The following is a 20632-nucleotide window of genomic DNA, read 5'->3' on the forward strand; positions in this document are numbered from 1 at the left end:
TGTTACCCCATAGCCATCCTCATGGCTGCCTAACCATTTGGCCTGTTTCAAAAGTATCCCTTAAGGGTAAGGAGGGGCGGGGCTTCCATCCAGCCTCCTTCGGGGCTGCCCTGTAGGTTGCCTATGGTACATTCAGGCATTCCCAGCAGTTGGCGGCCAAGGCCTAGAGAGTGGGGGAGCTCATACCGCAGGGGCACACTTAGACCACTGAGAGAAGGATCTGATGGACATGGACATATCTTTTCCCCCTTTCCCCTCTGGACTTGGCAGAGATGCTTCCATGGGATTCGCTGGGGCCACTTCCTGCCCGAGCAACCGCCGGTTGTTTGGGAAGCCGTGGCCAGCTTTAATTCACCACTTTGAATTTACTGTCCCTCCCTTTACACTTTTCCTCTAACGAAGCTCTGGGCTCTCACTACCCTCCCTAATGCCACCTTTTAAGGCCAATCTGTCACCGGGTGTGGGGCGCTGCGGTAGGAGGAGAACTATTAGAAGGGAAAGAGTTCTTACTCTAAACCATCTATCACAATACGACATGGGCTGGAGAACTGGCTGCAAATTCTTACCTGGCCCAGAAGACGCGGCCAGGATCCAGCTGCAGCCCCATCCGGGCGCCGGCCTTCCAGCCCGCCAACCGTTGCCGGTCGGCCGAGCGCGTCCCTTACACCAGTTCTCCAGACCCTCGAGGCGGGAACGTAACAGCACCTGCGCGATGCTGCTGCCCGGCACGCACGTGTGCGGCTGCGCCATGCGCATGCGCCTGGGAACATGACAAGCCCGCCAATGGGGCGGTGGGGCAGGGGAGCAGGCTAGTGGGGAGGAAGCACCGTGAGGAAACTCGGGTGCGCGAGGCCTGCTGGCTGCAGGGTCGGGATGTGGAGACCTGGCAGCACCGCCACACACGGCCAGACTGGGGGCAAGCTGGGGGCCGGCGGCCCCAGGGTCTTCACATCCTAGGGCGAGCGAAAGGCCTTGGGGATCCAATGGCCTGCCCACACCCCAAGCAGAAAAGTGGGTGGGGTTTTTTGTTGTTTTTTTGTTCTGGCGTCTGCATATTAAGCCCGAGTTGTTTTTCAACTTTTTTTTGGCCACTACAGAAAGCATTTTGTATAGATGACTTTGCGGTGTGGTGCTTTTATATCTACAAGATAAAGGACCTGGAAAGGAAGCTGCATGTTTTACGTCGTAAAATAGCCATCTCCAGGTAATTTTCCTCGAAGGTCTGGCCTGCTTGCCAGCCTGTCGGCCTCTCCCAGGACCTGAGGCATCTTGTGTCTCACAACCTTGGCCCATTTTCTACTGGTTTGTCCTTAGTTTGGTGTATGGTGTTACTTGGAAGGTAAACACTTTTAGGATTTGGGGATTCTTATCATGCTTAGGAAAACCTCTCCCTTTCTCTTCATTGCCTTCCCCCCAAATTCTCTTACGTTTTGTTGCAGTATTAAAAAAAAATGTCAGTGTCCACTCCCTGTGGAATTTTAGCTTAAGCGGTAAGGCAAGAGTCAAGCTTTGATTCTTCTTTCAGATGGGAATTCACTATGTTCGCCCCATTTATTAAGTGAACAACCTTGGTCATTATTTATATTCCATTCTATTTGGTGGCTCCTTGGACGTGTCAGTGAAGACGTCCTGTTATCGGTTGGACAGGTGATTCTGATGTGAGGGGTGGGGTCCCAGCTGAAACTAGAATTTTGGGCGTCAGGAGCATCTAGATGGATCAATCTCCCTCACTGTTTCTTTCTTTCTTTCTTTTTAAAAATATTTTTCCAGGCTATTCTTAGAATTTATTCTGTTAAGTGAAATTTATTTTTTTAAGATTTTATTTTTATTTATTTGAGAGGGATAGAGAGTCGGAAGGAGGGGCAGAGCGGGAAGGAGAAGCAGACTCCCCACTGAGCAGGGAGCCCAGCGTGGGACTCCATCCCAGGACCCTGAGATCATGACCTGAGCAGAAGGCAGACGCTTGACCAACTGAACTGCCCAGGCGCCCCTGTTAAGTGAAATTTAAGATCACGTTACCCAATTTTTCCCCATCCTTGCCAAATAAAAAAGTTCCATTGTGATTTAAATTATAATTGCATTTAATTTAGATGTAAGTTATGGGAGGTTGACATTTTTATGACCTTAAATCTCCCCAGAGGATATAAAGTGGTTTTTCATTTGTTTGACTCCTTTTAGTCCTACAATAAGATTTTATAATTTCTATAACTTTCTCATTTTTTTCTGTTACTGTTTTTGTCAGTATTGTGAATGGGATATTTTTTCCATCTCTATTCCTGATTATTAATACAGAGAAAAGCAAACAATTTATTTTCTATGTTATGAACTCTGGTAGTTTTAAAAATAAACTTATTTTTTTTCATAGATGCAAGCCTTAAATTTGCCAGTACACCAATTTAATTGCCATTTTATTTTTTTTAAATATTTTAATGCCTTTTTTTTTTTTAAGAGAGTGCAAGTGGGGTGGGGCAGAGGGAGGAGAGAAAGAATCTTAAGCAGGCTCCACATGGAGCCCATGGCAGGGCTCCATCTCACACCCTGAGATCATGACCTGAGCCAAAATCAAGAGTCTGAAGCTTAACCGACAGAGCCACCCAGGGGCCCTGCTATTTTGCTTTAGCTAGAAACAGTGAAACAGTGTTGAATAATTATGTGGGTCTTGTTTCTGATGGGTTGGAAATCCACATGTTAGAGTTGAGCAGAATATTGGCTGTGGTTTTGGTGAGCTTTAAAGTGTGGAAAGAGTTTCCATCTTGTTTAAACTGCCAGTGTTACCTGAGTGGAGCACCAGGGGGCACTAGTTACATAGACTGAAATGTGGGTTGGGGAGCACACAATTAGCAGGGACACAACCCTGACTGTCAAATCATATGGGTATTTTTTCCTTTAAGTTGCTGTTTTAACAATTATTTTTATTAGACATTGTGTCGCTACAAAAGAATACTGTATTTATAAAATATTTATATGGTAAGAATATGCAATGTACATCTATCATCTTGTTTTTTAAAAAAGCATTTTTCTTACCTTATAAATCTGTGTGCCTTTCCTGGGTCCTCTCCCGTTTCCTCCTTGCCCAACAGTAACCACCATCCTGAATTTGATGTGCATATTTGTTCTTGCTCTTTTAAAACCTTTTACCTTCCTAAATAATTGTTTTGTTTTGCCTGTTTTTGAACTTTAGACATAACATTTACTGTTTTGCAACGTGCTATTTTCTTTTCAATATTGTGTTCCAGAAATCCATCCATGTTGTTAGATGTAGCTGTAATTTATTAATCTTCACTATCATATACTATTCTATCATTGTTGAATATCATACAGTAATGAAAAATGAATCACACCTATAATGGAACATATAATTTTTTATCCATATCTCTGTGACTGGCATTTGGGTTGTTTCTAGTTTTTTTGCTATTACAATACAGCTGTGGACATTCTTGTTTATGCATGCATCATCTTTGGAGTAGACTTGTTGAATCATATAGGTCATACCCCTTTCAACCTTACTAGGTAATGTCAGATTATTTTCAGAAGCACTTGTATATGTTTACATGCTCACTGGCACTAAATTCTTCATTTCTCTACTTCTTCACCTACACTTGATATTTTTAGACTTGGATTTTTTTGCCAGTCTGATGGGTGTATAGCAGTAGGTCATTGCGGTTTGTTTGTTTATTTATTTTTGTCATTGTGGTTTAATTTGCATTTTCCTGATTTCTCATGTGGTTGAGCACCTTTTCTTGTCTATTGACCATTTGGATTTCTTCTTTGATAAGGTGTTTGTTCAAGACTTTTGACCATTTTTTCTGTTCTTTTGTCTTCTTTTTATTGATTTGTATTTTTGTATATTCTGGATACAAGTTCTTTGTTAAGTTATCTGTGTTGCAGATTTCTTCTACTTTTTGGCATCTTTTTAAAAAACCTTTTTATAGAGTCTTGATGAGTAGAAGTTCTTAATTTTAGTGTAGACTAATTTACCAATATTTTTTATTGTTTGCATTTCTTGTAGCTTGTTTCAAGAAATTCTTCCCTATCATGAAGTCATGAAGATACTATTTTATATTATCTTATAGAGCTTTTGTAGTTTTGTCTTTCACATATAAATCTTTAATCCACCTGGAATTGACTTTTGTGTATGGTATGAGGTAGAGCTTCAATTCCTTACTTCTTTCTGATTGTCCCCACATCCTTTAATGAAAAGTCTTACTTTTCTCCATTAATTTGCAATGCTACCTCTCTGTTATATCAAGTGTTCCTATATGTGTAAATCTTTTTCTGAATTTTTATTCAGTTACATTTGGCTGTTGTCTCTGTATGCCAGTACCACACTGATTAAATTATTATCATTTTACAGTAAGTTTTTATATCTAGTAGAGCCAATTTAACCACTTTTTATGCTTCAAGAGTGTCTTGACTATTTTTGGTCCTTTGCATTTCCATATAAAGTTTAGAATCATTTAATCAAGCTCCAAGAGAAAATCTGAAGGGGTTTCATTGGAATTGATTCTATGTCATCAGTTTGAGAAAAACTGATATTTATAAGTCTTCCTAACCATGAAGATAGTAAAACTGTCCATTAATTTAGATCTTTCTTTAGTGTCTCTCAAGAAAGTATTATAATTTTCCTTTTAGAGGTCTTATATTTTCTTTTTTTAAAAGATTTTATTTATTTATTTGACAGAGAGAGAGCACAAGCAGGGGGAGTGGCAGGCAGAGGGAGAGGGAGAAGCAGGCTCCCCAGCTGAGCAGGGAGCCTGATGCAGGGCTTGATCCCAGGACAATGGGATCATGACCTGAGCCAAAGGCAGATGCTTAGCTGACTGAGCTACCCAGGCACCCCAGAGGTCTTCTATTTTCTTGATTAGATGTAGCCTAGGTACCTGATGGTTTTTGATGCTATTGTAAATGATACTTTTAAAACTTCATTTTCTGACAGTTTGTTGCTAATATATAAAAATGTAATTGATTTTCATGTTATTCTAATTTATCTTTTGATTCTTTTGAGTTTGCTATTACATATCTGTGAGGAATGATAATTTTGCCAATTCTCATGCTTCATGTATTTTTCTTGCCTTGTTGCATTGGCTAGGGCTGCCAGTACAATGTTGAGTATAAAGGGAAAAGCAGGGGTTTTTTTGTTTCTTTTTTTTTTTTTTAAGATTTTATTTATTTATTTGACAGAGAGAGACACAGCGAGAGAGGGAACACAAGCAGGGGGAGGGGGAGAGGGAGAAGCAGGCTTCCCGCTGAGCAGGGAGCCCGATGCGGGGCCCGATCCCAGGACCCTGGGATCATGACCTGAGCCGAAGGCAGACACTAATGACTGCGCCACCCAGGCACCCCTATTTTTTTGTTTCTTATCTCACTAAGCTTTCTTCTTCTCCTCCCCTTCCTTCCTTCCTTTCTTTTTTCTTTCTTCCTTCCTTCTTCTTCTTCTTCTTCTTCTTCTTCTTCTTCTTCTTCTTCTTCTTCTTCTTCTTCTTCTCCTTCCTTCCTTCCTTCCTCCTCCTCCTCCTCCTCCTTCTTCCTTCTTCTTCTTCTTCTTCTTCTCCTTCTCCTTCTCCTTCTTCTTCTTCTCTTCTTCTTCACCATTCAACAGATTAAGGAAGATTCCATTCCTATTTTAAAGCATTTTTTCCTTTTAAATATCATGGGTGCATGTTGAATTCTATCTGAAGTGTTTTCTGCATCCATCGAGATGACCATATAGTGTTATTTTTTAAAATTTATTTTATTATTATTATTAACATATAATGTATTATTTGTTTCAGGGGTAGAGGTCTGTGATTCATCAGTCTTACACAATACACAGCACTCATCACAACACATACCCTCCCCAATGTCCATCACCCAGCCACCCCATCCCTCCCACCCCCCCACAACTCCAGCAACCCTCAATTTGTTTCCTGAGATTAAGAGTCTCTTATGGTTTGTCTCCCTCTCTGGTTCTTCTTGTTTCATTTTTTCCTCTCTTCCCCTATGATCCTCTGCCTTGTTTCTCAAATTCCACATATCAGTGAGATAATCTGATAATTGTCTTTCTCTGATTGACTTATTTCACGTAGCATAATACCCTCTAGTTCCAACCACGTCGTTGCAAATGGCAAGATTTCAATTTTTGATGGCTGCATAATATTCCATTGTATATATATACCACATATTCTTTATCCATTCATCTGTCTGTGGACATCTGGGCTCTTTCCATAGTTTGGCTATTGTGCACATTGCTGCTATAAACATTGGGGTGCAGGTGCCCCTTCCGATTACTACATTTGTATCTTTGGGGTAAATACCCAGTAGTGCAATTGCTGGTTCATAGGGTAGCTCTATTTTCAACTTTTTGAGGAACCTCCATACTGTTTTCCAGAATGGCTGCACCAGCTTGCATTCCCACCAACAGTGTAGGAGGGTTCCCCTTTCTCTGCATCCTCACCAACATCTGTCATTTCCTGACTTGTTAATTTTAGCCATTCTGACTGGTGTGAGGTGGTATCTCATTGTGGTTTTGATTTGTATTTCCCTGATGCTGAGTGATGTTGAGCACTTTTTCATATGTCTGTTGGCCATTTGGATGTCTTCTTTGCAGAAATGTCTGTTCATGTCTTCTGCCCATTTCTTGACTGGATTATTTGTTCCTTGGGTGTTGAATTTGGTAAGTTCTTTATAGATTTTGGATACTAGCCCTTTATCTGGTATGTCATTTGCAAATATCTTCTCCCATTCTGTTGGTTGTCTTTGGTTTTGTTGACTGTTTCCTTTGCTGTGCAAAAGCTTTTTATCTTGATGAAGTCCCAGTAGTTCATTTTTCCCTTGCTTCCCTTGCCTTTGGCGATGTCTAGGAAGAAGTTGCTGCAGCCGAAGTCAAAGAGGTTGCTGCCTGTGTTTTCCTCGAGGGTTTTGATGGATTCCTGTCTCACATTTAGGTCTTTCATCCATTTTGAGTCTATTTTCGTGTATGGTGTAAGGAAATGGTCCAGTTTCATTCTTCTGCATGTGGCTGTCCACTTTTCCTTGTAGTGTTCTTTATTTTGTTAATGTGGTTAATTACACTCATTAGTTTTTCCTAGGGTAAACTACCCTTGCATTTCTGGAATAATGATTATAAGTTTTCTATATTTCTAGACTTGTTAATATTTGTTTTGAGTTATACCATCACTAGTGTGTAATTTTCCTCTCTTCTACTGTCCTTGTTAGGTTTTGGTGACCAGATTATACTAGCCTCAAGAAATGAGTTGGGGATTATTTCTTCTACTCTTGGGATAGTTTCTGTAAGGCTGATTATTCCTTGGTCAGCTATGTCTGGAGTTTTGTATGTATATGTGTCAGGGGAGTTTTTATTTAAAAAAATTTTTAATTATTTATTTAAGAGAGAGAGAGCATGAGCACAAGCAGGGCGAGGGGCAGAAGGAGAAGCAGACTCGAGCCTGATGTGGGACTTGATCCCAGGATGTTGGGATCATGACCTGAGCCAAAGGCAGACACTTAACTGACTGAGCCACCCAGGCACCCTTGCTGGGAGTTTTTAAACTGATTTTTAAAGATGGTTATACTACTACTTAGGATTTTCTAATTTTTGAGTCAGTTTTAAGTTATATTTTTCTAGAACTTTATCTGTTTTTAAAGTTATTGTTACAAAGTTGTTCATAATATCCTTATTTGACAATATCTGTAGCATTTATATTTATGTCTTCTTTTTATTTCAAATAGTGTTTTTTAGGTTCATCCATTTTCTCTCTCCTTCCTTCCCTTTCTCTGTCTTCCTTATCAGTGTTGTCAATTTTAGTTTTTCAAAGAATCAACCTTAGCTTTTATCATCCTCTCTATTGTGTTTGTTTTCTCTTTGATTAATTTCTGATCTTGATTTCCTTTCTTTGAGTTTGTCTTAGTGTTCATTTTCTTACTCTAACTGGATGGTTAGCTCATTATTTTTTAGTCTTTCTTCTTTTACAACATGAGCTTTTAATGCTATAAGTTTTTCTGTAAGTACTGCTTTACCTTTGTCCTATAAGTTTTGATATTTAGCATTTTAATTTTTAACTGTATAATTCTGTTGTTTTCTTCTCTGATCCATTAGTTATTTAAAAGAGTTTCTTAATGTTCAAGAGTGGATTTTTTTTCTAATTGCCTTTTTGTTACTGATTTTGAACTGTCTTCATTTTATTTTATTTTATTTTATTGATAGAGACACAGCAAGAGAGGGAACACAAGCAGGGGGAGTGGGAGAGAGAGAAGCAGGCTTCCCGCCGAGCAGGGAGCCCGATGTGGGGCTCTATCGCAGGACCCCGGGATCATGACCTAAGCCGAAGGCAGACGTTTAATGACTGAGCCATCCAGGCGCCCCAAACTGTCTTCATTTTAGTCTGAGAATGTGGTCTGTGTATTAGTTTTTTGAAATTTGCTGAGGCGTTATGACTGGCCCAAATACATGGTTAATATTCAAAAATGTTCCATGTACATTTCAAAAATATATATCCTGCAGTTATGTGTACATTACATCAAGTTTGTTGATTGTGTTGTTGGAAACCTTGCTGATATTTTTTGCCTCTCTGAGCTCTCACTACAGGGAGAGGTATGTTAAAATCTTCCATTGTGATTGTGGATTTATCTATTTCTCCTTGTGATTGTGTCCATTTTACTTTATTTTGAGATGTTATTAGGTGCATAGGAGTTTTAGAGCTTTGTGAATTTTATCTTTTATCATTACAAAGTGACTTTTTGATTTATAGGAGTTGACATATAGAAATACATATTTGCCTTAAAGTCTATCTTGTCTGTATATTTATGTTTTCAGTGTATTCTTGTAAACAACATATAGCAAGATTTTGTTTTATTCTAGATACTTTTTATTCTTACCCAAAGATTTAACTTACTTAAATTTTGTGTATTATTGATGCATTACAGACTTATTTCTGTCTTATTTTGTAATTTTTATTCCACCTTATCTGCATTCCTTTTTCCTCCTTCTTGCCTTCTTTTAGATTGACTGAAAATTCCCCCCCCACACACACATACAATGTTTTCCCTTGTTTTGGAAATCCGTTATTCTTTCTTTAGTGATTACTCTGTGTGTTTTACCAAATACTTAACCCACCAAAGTCTAACTCCACAAGTTTCTTAATACTGTTTTAGTAAGTTTTTATTCATACCTTTATTTTCCTTTGGATCCTGAAAGATATTTTCCCTGGGAATACTAACATTTTCTCCTCTAATCACTTTTCTCTTCTTTCTTAGGAGGTCAACTCTTAGTCTGATCAATGCTCTTTGAAGGTAATTCCCACCACCTACCCCTAATCTGGCTGCTTTTAAGATTTTGTTTTAAGAGTCTTGCAATTTCACTCTATTGTATTTTGCTGTGGATGTCTTTTTATTTTCCTAACTAGGATTTGTTGAGGTTTACTCTGTATGTTGGTCTTTCTCATGACTTCTTGGAAATTTTAAAATCATTAACTCTTTAAAGAGTTCTGCTCCGCAATGCCTTGGTGGCTCAGTCGGTTAAGCGTCTGCCTTCGGCTCAGGTTATGATTCTGGGATCGAGTCCCGCCGTCAGGCTCCTTGCTCAGCAAGGAGCCGGCTTTTCCCTCTGCCTGCCACTCCCCCTGCTTGTGCATGCTCTGTCTCTCTGACAAATAAATCTTAAAAAAAAAAAAAAAAAAAAAAGTTCTCCATTTCGATTAGACACATATGGGACCTTCTCACTTTATTCTCCATGTCTCTTCTTTCGTATTTTTCACATCTTTGTGTTGTATTCTGGATACTTTCTTCAGATCTTACTTCTATGTCACTATTCTCTTCAGTAGTATGTTTTAATATTATTATTTTTAGTGATTTTTTTCTAATTTCTGGAAATTCTTTAGTTTTTTTAAAATAGTGTTCACTCATTTTCAGGAATGAAAATTTTAGAAACCTTCTATTTCTAGAAATATATTACACGTGCTTATTTTATATTCTGTGTTTGATAATTTCACTATATGGAGTTTTATGTCTGATTCTGCTGTTATTTCTGTTGGCCTATGCTCATGGGCCAACTTGTGTATTGTGTTTCCTTGTGTGTTTAGAGATATCACACTGTAAGCTATTCATTTTCCTTGCAGTGTCACATCTGGGATTCCATAAGACCTGGAATGAAGGGGAGAGCCTCAGAGAGGATTTCTTTGCTTCTCTCATGTGACTGGGGACATTGCCAATTTGAGACCATGTTATATTCTCTGCCAAAGGTTTTATTGGACTATCTGATAGTATGTATTTGGCTATTAAACCAAACCAGGAGAGGGTCTGCTCTCAATTACTAATTCTTAGGGGATTCTTTTCTGCTCTGCTTAGGACCAATCTTTAAGACAAACAATTTTCCTGTATTTGATTTTGGATTCATTATATCAAAGGTATAGACCTTTGGGAGTCCAGCTTTATGGTGCACATCTGATGTTAAATACCCTACCTTGGAAGTATCATTTGAGGCGGTGAAAACTTAAGCTCACTGGTACAGTAAGTGGCTATGAGGGAAAAGCAAGACTTCGGACTCTTCTTACCTTTCCATATTTCTACACTCACTTAATATCTGGCCCAAGTATTCCTTATATTCTTTCCGACTCATGGATGCTTTTAAGATGTTTTAAAATTTTATCTAGCATGCCTGGTATTATACAAGGGTGGTTGATATAATGAATGATTTATAATGAAAAGCTTCCCAACACCGACCCATTCTTGCATTTCTGTGGTAAACCTAACTTGGGCATGGGTTTACCAACTTGAGGTATTAGTCTTTGGTATGTGGCTGGATTCTATTTGCTATTTGGATTTTTGAAAATTTTCTTTTTTTTAAAGATTTTATTTATTTGACACAGAGAGATACAGCGAGAGAGGGAACACAAGCAGGGGGAGTGGGAGAGGGAACACAAGCAGGGGGAGTGGGAGAGGGAGAAACAGGCTTCCTGTGGAGCAGGGAGCCTGATGTGGGGCTCGATCCCAGGACCCTGGGATCATGATCTGAGCCAAAGGCAGATGCTTAACGACTGAGCCACCCAGGCACCCTGAAAATTCTCTCTTTTTTTAAAGATTTTATTTATTTGACAGAGAGCATGCACACACAAGCAGGGGGAGAAGTAGAGGGAGAGGGAGAAGCTGGCTCCCCACTGAGCAGGGAGCCTGATGCAGGGCTCAATCCCAGGACCCTGGGATCATGACCTGAACCGAAGGCAGGCATTTAACTGACTGAGCCTCCCAGGCGCCCTGAAAATTCTATTTTTTAAAAAGACTTTATTTATTTATTTATTTATTTATTTATTTATTTGAGAGAGAGAGAGAGCATGAGCAGGGGAGGGGCAAAGGGAGAGGGACAAGCAGACTCCCCATTGGGGAGTCCATTGTGGGGCTTGATCCTAGAACACCGAGATCATGACCTGGGCTGAAGTCAAAAGCTTAACCAACTGAGCCACCCAGGTTCTGTTCTTAAAGTGAGCTTGAAATACACAGTTCTTATATTTTCTGTGCTGTCTTTACCAGGTTTTGTTGTTGAAGTTATGTTGGCCAGCTTCATAAGAAGAATAAGAAACTGCATTGATGGTGTCTCTGTGCTACACTTTGACATTTTTCTATCTGGTGTCCTTTACCCCCACTTTATTTTGAGCCCCAGCCCTGGGGATAAGGGAACTTCAGGCTTCCTCCCCCACAGTCTGTCAGGTGCAAAGACTTGGATTGTAGAGTTTGTGGGAGCAGGAGTTTCCTAGGTCCCTAGGTTCAGCTCTTCCCAGTTGCCCCCTCACAATTTGCTGCTGCAGCTACACTCTCAGTGGCTCTGGGGAGTATCCCCCTGAGCCTTTGCTCTGTCTGGGCCTTCTGGCCTGGAATTAATTCAACACCTATTTACTGAGCATCTCCTATGTGCCAAGCACTGGGGATGCTATAGTGTGTAAGACAGACATGATTCCTATTCTCATGAAGCTCACAGTCCATTGTGGGGTGGGGGAGATAGTCAACAAATGAATAAAATATATGGTATGACACATCATGCCAGAGTGCAGTGGAGAAAAAGGAAGCAATTTGTTGGTAGCTTTCTAACATGTTTGGGTATATGTAGGTCAACTCCATGTTCCCCATCTTCTTAAGAATTGCTCTATTCTCTATTATTTTTTGCTTAAGAATTGCTCAATTCTCCCATGTAGATTTCACAATCTATTTGTCAAGTGTTTAAAAAATATTCACAGGATTTTGATTTGGATCATGTTGGATTTGTAGATTTGGGAAGAACCCACATAACTGAGCTGGCCATCTGTGAAGATGGTGTTCTCCTTTTAACTCAGGTCTTCTCTATCATTCAGTAAAATTTTAAAGTTGTATCTGTAAAGGTCTTTTGCATCTTTTTGTCAGATGTACTTTGAGGCCCCATATGGCCTATGTTGCAGAATCTTTTTTTCTATGACCTTTTCTACTCAGTGATGGCTGGTGGATAGACTGCTGAGAGTAGGCTGATCTTCTGTGATCTGGTTAGAGTGGGTTCTAGAACGTCAACCTGATGTCACTCCCTGTTCAGAGCTCTGCCTGGCTCCACTCCAGGCTCTTCCCTCACTTTGTCTCAGTGGACTGGCTTTTGTCACCTCTGGGCTTTGCCCATGTAGCCCATCTTCTCCCTTGGCAGGCCCCCTTCCACTGCCCCCACCCCCTGGGTTCAGGTTTATGCTGGGGTTGCCTCACTGCCCTGCACCTTCTAGCCAGTGAGAGCTGCAGGACTAACCAGTGCCTGCCTCCCCACAGGTGGGAAAGCAAGGCCCTGGTAAGGCAAGAGTTGTGCAGGGCCAGCCTTGGATCCCACAGCGCTGGGGCTTCAGGGCAGGTGATTGGAGCCTCGCTCTGCTACTCCTGTGGTGCCCTGCCCCACCCCGTCTTCTCACGTGGAAGCACTGGCAGTGGGAGGCCCCCCACAGTGGGCCAGACCAAGCCGCTCTAGGCCCGTCCTGGGAGCTAGTGATCAGAGTTGCTTAGCAACCTGGGACAACAGAAGCAGTCCAAGTTATCGTGGTTATCGAGTAACCCTGGAACTCACCAAGGTGGGCTTCCCTCAAAGAGAAGAGCCGGGTGGGTGCCTTGGCTTGGCCCCAGACAGCCCCAGGCAAAGCTGTGAGCCTTCCCCTAGCTTCTTTCTCTGCCCTCTGCAGCCTTCCTGGCCCAGACCCTGTCACAACGAGTCTTCCAACCCCGTTCTCTCCCCTCCCCATTTAGACCAGCTTTTCATTGCTTTCCTCAGGGCAGAGCAGAAGAACGTCCCAGGCTCCGCCCCATGCTGCCCTATAGGCTGTCACCTGTCCTGCATCAGCCCTGATCCACCCAGTCACAGACACACTCAGGGACAGGGCCTTGGAAAACTCCAAATCCAAGGTTTTTATTACCGGTCAGAAGGTGCTCCCTCACAAACAGTGTTGAGAAGAGGTACATTGCACAGCTCTGCTGCAGGCCTGGTGGGGCCACCCACCCCACCCAGCCCACCCTGCCTCTTGAGTGGGCACCCTAAGGCATTTCATACGTTGGTGTTTTCACTTTTGTTTTTTTATAAAAACAAAATCAGTCCTGGAGTATACAGAAAAAAACCCTGTGATGAATTTTCAGGACCAAACTTAAGTGGGAGGGGTTGGAGTGGGGGTTCTGAGGGGCGGGGACAGTGGCCACGATGGCCCAGTACCCCCACCATTGGCAGAAGCCTTTGGAAGGGGGTCCGAGGAGAGGGCAGGGCACAACTGACAGGAGGGCTAAACTCAGACAGGAGTGCCCTGTCTTCATCATTTTTTAACTTCCACATACCATAGAAATTTAAGCAAAATAGCTATTTTTATATATTTATATATCATATATATATATAAATCAGGCAAATAAAAGAGTTCAGGGGGTGTGGAGATGGGCACCCTGAAGGTGCCTGAGGCCGAGGCGGGACACTGGGTCTCTGGTGCCTGTGGGCACCAGCCCAGGCTGAGCCAAGTGTTTGTTCTTATTGCTGATCTGGGGCCTGGTTCTGGGGTGGGGAGCACCTGCAGGCCCTGCCCCCCAGCCCTTCCTGGCCTCTCTAGGGCTGGGGAGCAGCCTCAACATGGCCAAGGCAAGGCAAGGGGCTGATACCCTCAAATCTCCATGGGGGCCGCTCGGCGCCCCCTCCCCCACAGTGGGTGCGGCTGTAGCTCCAGAGACAACCGACTTGTGCTCTCCTGGGCCAGCTGGCCCCTCCAGTTCCCTTCTCTGTGGAGTCCTGTGCTCCCGCTGACTGGGCAGCTCCGACACCGATGTGGCCCTGCTATGTTGAGCGACAAAATGCTCCCTGCTCAAAGGGGTCTGGCTTCCTGATGTCTTAAAAAGAAGGGGCTCTTGCCAGGACATGTTTGTGGCAAGAAAGCACACTTAGAAAGTTGTCTGCTAAGTGCTGTGCTAAAAATATTTACTAAACGTCTTGGCTGGAAAGAAATGGAGATGGTTTTTTCTAAAAAAGTCAAATGTGGCTCCTCAGGAGGGGCCAGTGCCTCCCTGGGTGGGGCTGGTGACTGGGGCAGCCCAGGGCCCGGGCCAGCCTGCCTGAGTTGTGTTAACTGGGAGCTGGGGTCCCAGTGGGACCCAAGTCCATAATGAAGGGGCTTGGGTGACCCAGGGCACCTGGGAGCTGAAGAGAATGCAGGTCAGCACTTACTCCTTCCAAGGTGGGAGCCCCAAAAAAGTGTTAAAAAAAAAAAAAGGTGGGGGGGGAGGTGTGGGGAGGAGGGCCGTTGAGTACTAAATTGAGTGCATTAAAGAAGAGGTGGACCAGGCTGTGCAGGCGCCTGTATTTGCAGTAGGGGTGGCGCTCAGAAGATGTTGGGGCACATGTGCCAGTCCTGCCTCTCCTTGGCCTCCCAGTAGCCGCCCTTGTACATGCAGGCCGTCTCCCCCGTCAGTGGGTCCAGCCTCTTCTCGAACCACAGCGGCATGTACACATCGGCCTCCTTCTCTGCTGGGCAGGCACAGTGGGCGGGCGGGTGGACAGTGGCCTCTTCCCAGCCCGCCCCCTTCCCTGGTTCCCCCATTCCCTGCCCCCAGGACACAGCTTCCTTCCACCCTGCCTGCCCCCGCACCCTCCCTGTCCCTGGGGTGCCCCTTCCTCCCCCTCTCCCCACCCCTGGGGCATCCCTTCCTTCCGGGAACCCGCTCCCCACCCCCAGGGTCCCCTCTCTCCCCGCCCAGCCTCACCTTCCTCCGTGCCACAGCCCCGCGAGCAGGCCTCCAGCCGCCGGCGCCGCGACACCCGCTGCTTCTCCTCCAGCCGCTGCTTCTCCGTGTTGGCCTCGTCCCAGTGCCCCTTCTCCATCAGCCGCTGGTCCGGCCGCAGGCGGCTGTCCGTGGGCGCCACGCCCTCCTCGTGCTCGTTGAGGGTCAGGGCCAGCTCGGAGAAGTAGTACATGTTCTCGGCGTTCTCCCTGTGGCGGCAGGGCGGCGTGAGCGGTCCCGCAGGGCCCCCGGGCCACGTGTCCACCCCTGGAACTCGCCCAGCCAGCGGCTGGCTCCTTCCTCTTTCACAGCCTGCACCTTGCACACTCGCTCCACCGACCTGCATCTGTTTTGCTACATTCTACTTTTCTGGGAATTTGCCGATTTCCACCCGTTTTTCAATCTTATTACTACTGCTTTAACGACTAGGACATGGTGATGTCCTCTTTTCACATCTGTGATGTGAGTTAAATGTGCCTCCCCCCCCCATTCTGAACAGTCATGGTGGAGGTTCGTGCACTCTCTTCACTGGTTGAAGATGAAACTTTGTTGATCCTCTTTTAGGTTTTTCTACCTTACTGAGTTTACTTTTATATTCTCCCACTTTGTTGCGGTTTATTTTGCTGTTCTTTTTCCAACTTCATGAGATGGTTGCTGAGCTCATGATTTTGCAGCTTTTCTTTTCTAATATGTGCGTTTTAGGTTAGGCATTGCCCTCCAAGTACTGCATTAGCTGAATCTCACAGCTTTTATATGTATTACTTTAATTATCATGCACTTTATTTATTTAAGAGAGAGAGTGCCAGCAAGGGGTGGCGGATGGACGGGCAGACTCCACACTGAGCACGGAGGCGGATGGGGGGCTTGATCTCAAGTGAGATCATGAGGCAAACTGAAATCAAGAGTCAGATGCTTAAGGGACTGAGCCATCCAGGCGCCCCTTTATGCAGTTATATTTTCTGATGTCCACTCTATCTTCTTTGATCTGTGGATTAGTTGGAAGTATATTTCTTGAATTTATAAACATTTGGGGATTCTTTCTAGTTATCTTTATTTCTAGCATAATTGCTTTGTAAACAGACAGTATACTGGTATAATCTCAGTTCTTTGAAATTTGCTGAAAGACCCAGTATATGGTCAGTTTTTGCAGATGTTCCATGTATACCTGAAGAGAAAGTGTTTACTGCAATTGTTCAGTACAGTGTTCTATAATTGTCTGGTAGATTCTATGGTTCAAACTTTTTTTTTCCTGTTTCTAGCCATTACTAAGAGCTTTGTTAAAATTTCCTATATTGGTTGTAAATTAATCCATTTCTCCTTGTATTTCTACCAGCTTTTGTGGTAAATATTTTGAGGCTGTGTTTTTTAGATACATGATAGGTTCAAATTTAAAACCCATCTTAGTGAATTGAACCTTTATCATTATGTCCCCCTTACCTCCCGTCTTACCTTTTGTTTTAAAGTCTGTTTTGCAACATTAATATAGCTACAGCAGCTTTTGTTTGTTATTTCTGTAGACATACCTTTTTCCATCCTGTTATTCCAATCTTTTTTTCTTACTTAGATGTAGCTCTTGTAAAACACATATAGTTGGATTTTTAAAACTTATCTGAAATCTTATACCTGTAATGGGAGTAATTAATGTAATTACTGATATGTTGGATTTAAATCTATCTTGTTTTTTTCTTTGTGTTCTCCTTTTTTGGACCTCAGGTGCACAGCTTTGGATTAGTCATGATCCTTGCTACACGACACCCTCTTTTTATTGGTCCTTGCATGGCCTGCTTGACCACCAGAAGAACCTCTAAACAAAAGGTAGAATCCTGACAAAACCTACATCTAACCATATGGAAAACTCACCAATCCATCCCCTTCTTAGGTAGCTGTCACGACTCCTGGGTTCATCAGTCCCTTGCTTACCTTCTAATCTAATTTTATTGCATCTTTACATAGTCTTAAATGTGCATGTATTTATGTGTTTTCATATACATATATTTACATATTTGTTTTTAACTGTGTAAGAAGAATGATGTATGTAACCTTCTGGGACTTGCTTTTTTTTCTTAATATTATACTGCTAAAATTTATATTGTTGCATGTTTCTGTGGTTCATTAGTTTCAACTAATGTGTAATATTCCCTCCTGTGAATAATAACACAGTTATTCATTCAATAAATCTGGGTTGTTTACAAGTTTTTGCTTTGGAGTAATCTTATGCATGGTTCCCATTGTACATTTGCAGGAATTTCTCGAGTATGTAACTAGAAGTGGAACTGCTGGGCTATAGAATCTGATATTCTTCTTTAGGAGGTAAGGCCAACCTGCTTTTCAACATGGTGACCAGGCACCAATTCGCATTCCCACCAGTGATGGGTAAAAAATATTGTGGATCTACATCTTCTTCAACACTTGATACTGTCAGACTTTTTCATTTTTTTTTTAATTAAATGAAGGCAAAATGGTCTCATTGCAGTTTTGATTTTCATTTGCCTGATTACCAATGATGTTGATCATATTCATATGATGACTGGTCATATGTATTTGTTCTCGTGTGAAATTCTTGCTTGTGACTCTTACACTTTTTCTGCCGAATTGTTTTTGCTTTATTTGTGGAGGAGGTGTTCTTGATTTTTTTTAGTTATTATTTTTAATTGTGGCCAAATACTTTTTATGTATTCTCAATACTGATCTGTTGTCAGGCATTAAGTATTGTGATTATCTTCTGCAAATTTATATATTGTCTTTTCACTTTCTTTAAGTTGTCTCTTAACGAGCAAAACTTCTTTTAATGAAAAAAATATTTTAATATAGTTACATGCATCAGTGCTGTTCTGTGTCTTAAGATCTATTTCCTTAAGGTCTAAAAGATACTCATCAGTATTTTCTCCTTAGAGTTAACTTATTGTTTAACAGCAAATCAAGCTTAATACCTTTTCTAAGACCTTTACCTGGAGTCAGTTTCTGTTCTAATGTAAGGGAGAGATTCAGGTAATCTTTTTCCATATGGATAACCATTTTCCCAAATCTTTTAGTGAACAGTGCCATCTTTCCACATGATCTCATGTCACCTTTGTTATATACCAAAGATATATACATCCATGGGTCTGTTTCCAGGCTCACTGTTCTATTGCAGCTTCAAAATAAGTCCTAATATCTAGTAGGGCTAGTCCTTATTTCTCTGTTCTTCAGAAATATTCTGGCCCTTTATTCTTAAATAAAAATTTAAAAATCATTATATCAAGCAATGAAAATCACTACTGGGATTTTGTTTGATCTCCTCTTTAGATCATAACATCTTTGTAATACTAAATCTTTCTATTTATGAACATTGTGTCTTTCTCCATTGATTTAGCTCTTCTTTAATATCTCAGTAAAGTTTTATAATTTTCTCTATAGAGGTCTTGAATATAAGATTATTACAAGATTATGTTATTATATTATATATTACATATTATATATTATGTTATTATATTATTACAAGATTATCTTATTGAATATAAGGTTTATTACAAGATCCTCCTCTGGTATGATAATTGTCTTCTCTTAAATTGTATTTCCTTTTTTTTTTTTTATTTTTTTTATTTTTTTATTTTTTAAAGATTTTATTTATTTATTTGAGAGAGAGAATGAGAGACAGAGAGCATGAGAGGGAGGAGGGTCAGAGGGAGAAGCAGACTCCCTGCCGAGCAGGGAGCCCTATGCGGGACTCGATCCAGGGACTCCAGGATCATGACCTGAGCCGAAGGCAGTTGCTTAACCAACTGAGCCACCCAGGCGCCCTTAAATTGTATTTCCTAGTTGTTTTCTTTTAGTGTGTAGAAATGCAACTGACTTTTGCATATAACCTTATACTAAGACACCTAAAATGCTTTTTCTGAATCTACTGAGATTTATTAATGTGATGAATTAATTTGTGGATTTTTTTTTTTTTAAGATTTTATTTATTTATTTGACAGAGAGAGAGAGACAGCGAGAGAGGGAACACAAGCAGGGTGAGTGGGAGAGGGAGAAGCAGGCTTCCTGCTGAGCAGGGAGCCCGATGCAGGGCTCGATCCCAGGACCCTGGGATCATGACCTGAACTGAAGGCAGACGCTTAACGACTGAGCCACCTAGGCGCCCCTGGATTTTCTAATATAAAATCATCTTTGCATGCCCATGATAAACGCAACAGGATTGATGAATGCTTTCTTTTTTATACACTGTTGGATTTTCTGATGTCTTATTTTGGAATTTTGCTTATATATTCATGAGTGAAATAGGGTAGAACTTTAATTTTCCTATGACTCTTTTAGGTTGGTTTGGTATCAGGGTTATCCTGGCCTCACGTATAGGAAAAGAGAGCATTTCTTCTTTTCCTTTGGTCTGGAAGATTTTATATACTATTGGGATAATATATTTCTTGAAAATTTGGTAGAATTCACCTACAAAATTAACTGGGCTTTGTGTTTTCCCTGTGAGAATTTTTGAACTACCTCTTCAGTTTCTTTGATTATAGGACTAGTCATGCTTTTCATTTCTTTTAGACTCAGTTCTTGTTATATTTTTCTAAGAATTTGTCCTCATCTGAATTTTAATTCTTAGTACTTTGTATGTCATATTAAACTCTTCATTAATAATATTTATTTCTATATTCTCTCTTGATAAGTCTTGCCAATAGTTTTCTGTCAGTTTTTTTTTTCTTGAAGAATCAACTTTTGGCTTTTTAAACTTCTCTGTTTTATTTTTTCTATTTTACTAATCTCTGCTCTTATTTTTAAAGTCAGTTTTTTTCTTTCTTCTGGTTTATATGTTGACCTTTCTCTAATTTCTTAGATTAGAAACTCAGAAAAGAAATAGTTTCAAAATGAATGAGCTTGTTTATGTGCCTATTTAAGGCAGTCCATTTCCTTTAAAGCACTGCCTTTGTTACACCCATTCTCAATTTTAGGTATTTTATTTTATTTTATATTAAGATTTTATTTATTTAAGAGACAGAACAAGAGGTGGGGCAGAGGGACAGGGAGAAGCAGGCTCCCTGCTGAGCAGGGAGCCAGATGTGAGGCTTGATCCCAGGACCTGGGATCATGACCTGAGCACAAGGCAGACACTTAACTGACTGAGCCACCCAGTTGCCCCAATTTTATGTATTTTAAAATTTCCCTTCTAATTTATTATTTTACCCATGAGTTATTTAGCAACTTAACAATTTTTTCCAAACGCATGAGGACTTTTTGTCATCTTGTTCATAACTTCTGACTTAGTTGTCTTATCATAGATGTGGTCTGTATGCTACCCTCTAAATTTGTTGAGTCTTTCTTTAGGGTTCAGTACACAATAGATCTTTGCATACATTCCATGTCTACTGGGTAAAAGGTACATTCTATTATTGTTGCAACTGCAAGTATGTGGACATCCTGTGTTGTTTTGATCTCTTCAGAT

The 20632-nt window shown here is 41.4% G+C and overlaps 1 protein-coding gene and 1 long non-coding RNA gene across 7 annotated transcripts in view; one reads left to right on the top strand and one right to left on the bottom strand.

Annotated features, from left to right (window-relative positions):
• Window positions 1-5498: 5498 nt before the first annotated feature.
• Window positions 5499-20632, bottom strand: part of OSBP2 (oxysterol binding protein 2) — a 172858-nt gene continuing 157724 nt past the window's right edge. For 3 of the 6 annotated variants that reach the window (XM_036098465.2, XM_036098463.2, XM_078060773.1), the window contains 2 exons: window positions 15196-15422; window positions 13347-14959 (listed from right to left, as the gene is read on the bottom strand). In XM_036098465.2, coding sequence (XP_035954358.1) covers window positions 14814-14959; window positions 15196-15422 — 373 coding nt within the window. In that variant the 3' untranslated portion in view covers window positions 13347-14813. Of the gene's footprint in view, window positions 5619-10009; window positions 10117-13346; window positions 14960-15195; window positions 15423-20632 lie in introns of those variants that run through there. The other 3 variants (XM_078060771.1, XM_078060772.1, XM_036098464.2) reach the window with 3 other exon arrangements.
• LOC144379926 (uncharacterized) lies at window positions 6591-17405 on the top strand. The gene is made up of 2 exons (XR_013443464.1): window positions 6591-10235; window positions 16927-17405. It is a non-coding gene; the product is annotated as an uncharacterized LOC144379926 (long non-coding RNA).

Source organism: Halichoerus grypus, chromosome 13 (assembly GCF_964656455.1).
Source record: "Halichoerus grypus chromosome 13, mHalGry1.hap1.1, whole genome shotgun sequence".
Lineage (NCBI taxonomy): Eukaryota > Metazoa > Chordata > Mammalia > Carnivora > Phocidae > Halichoerus > Halichoerus grypus.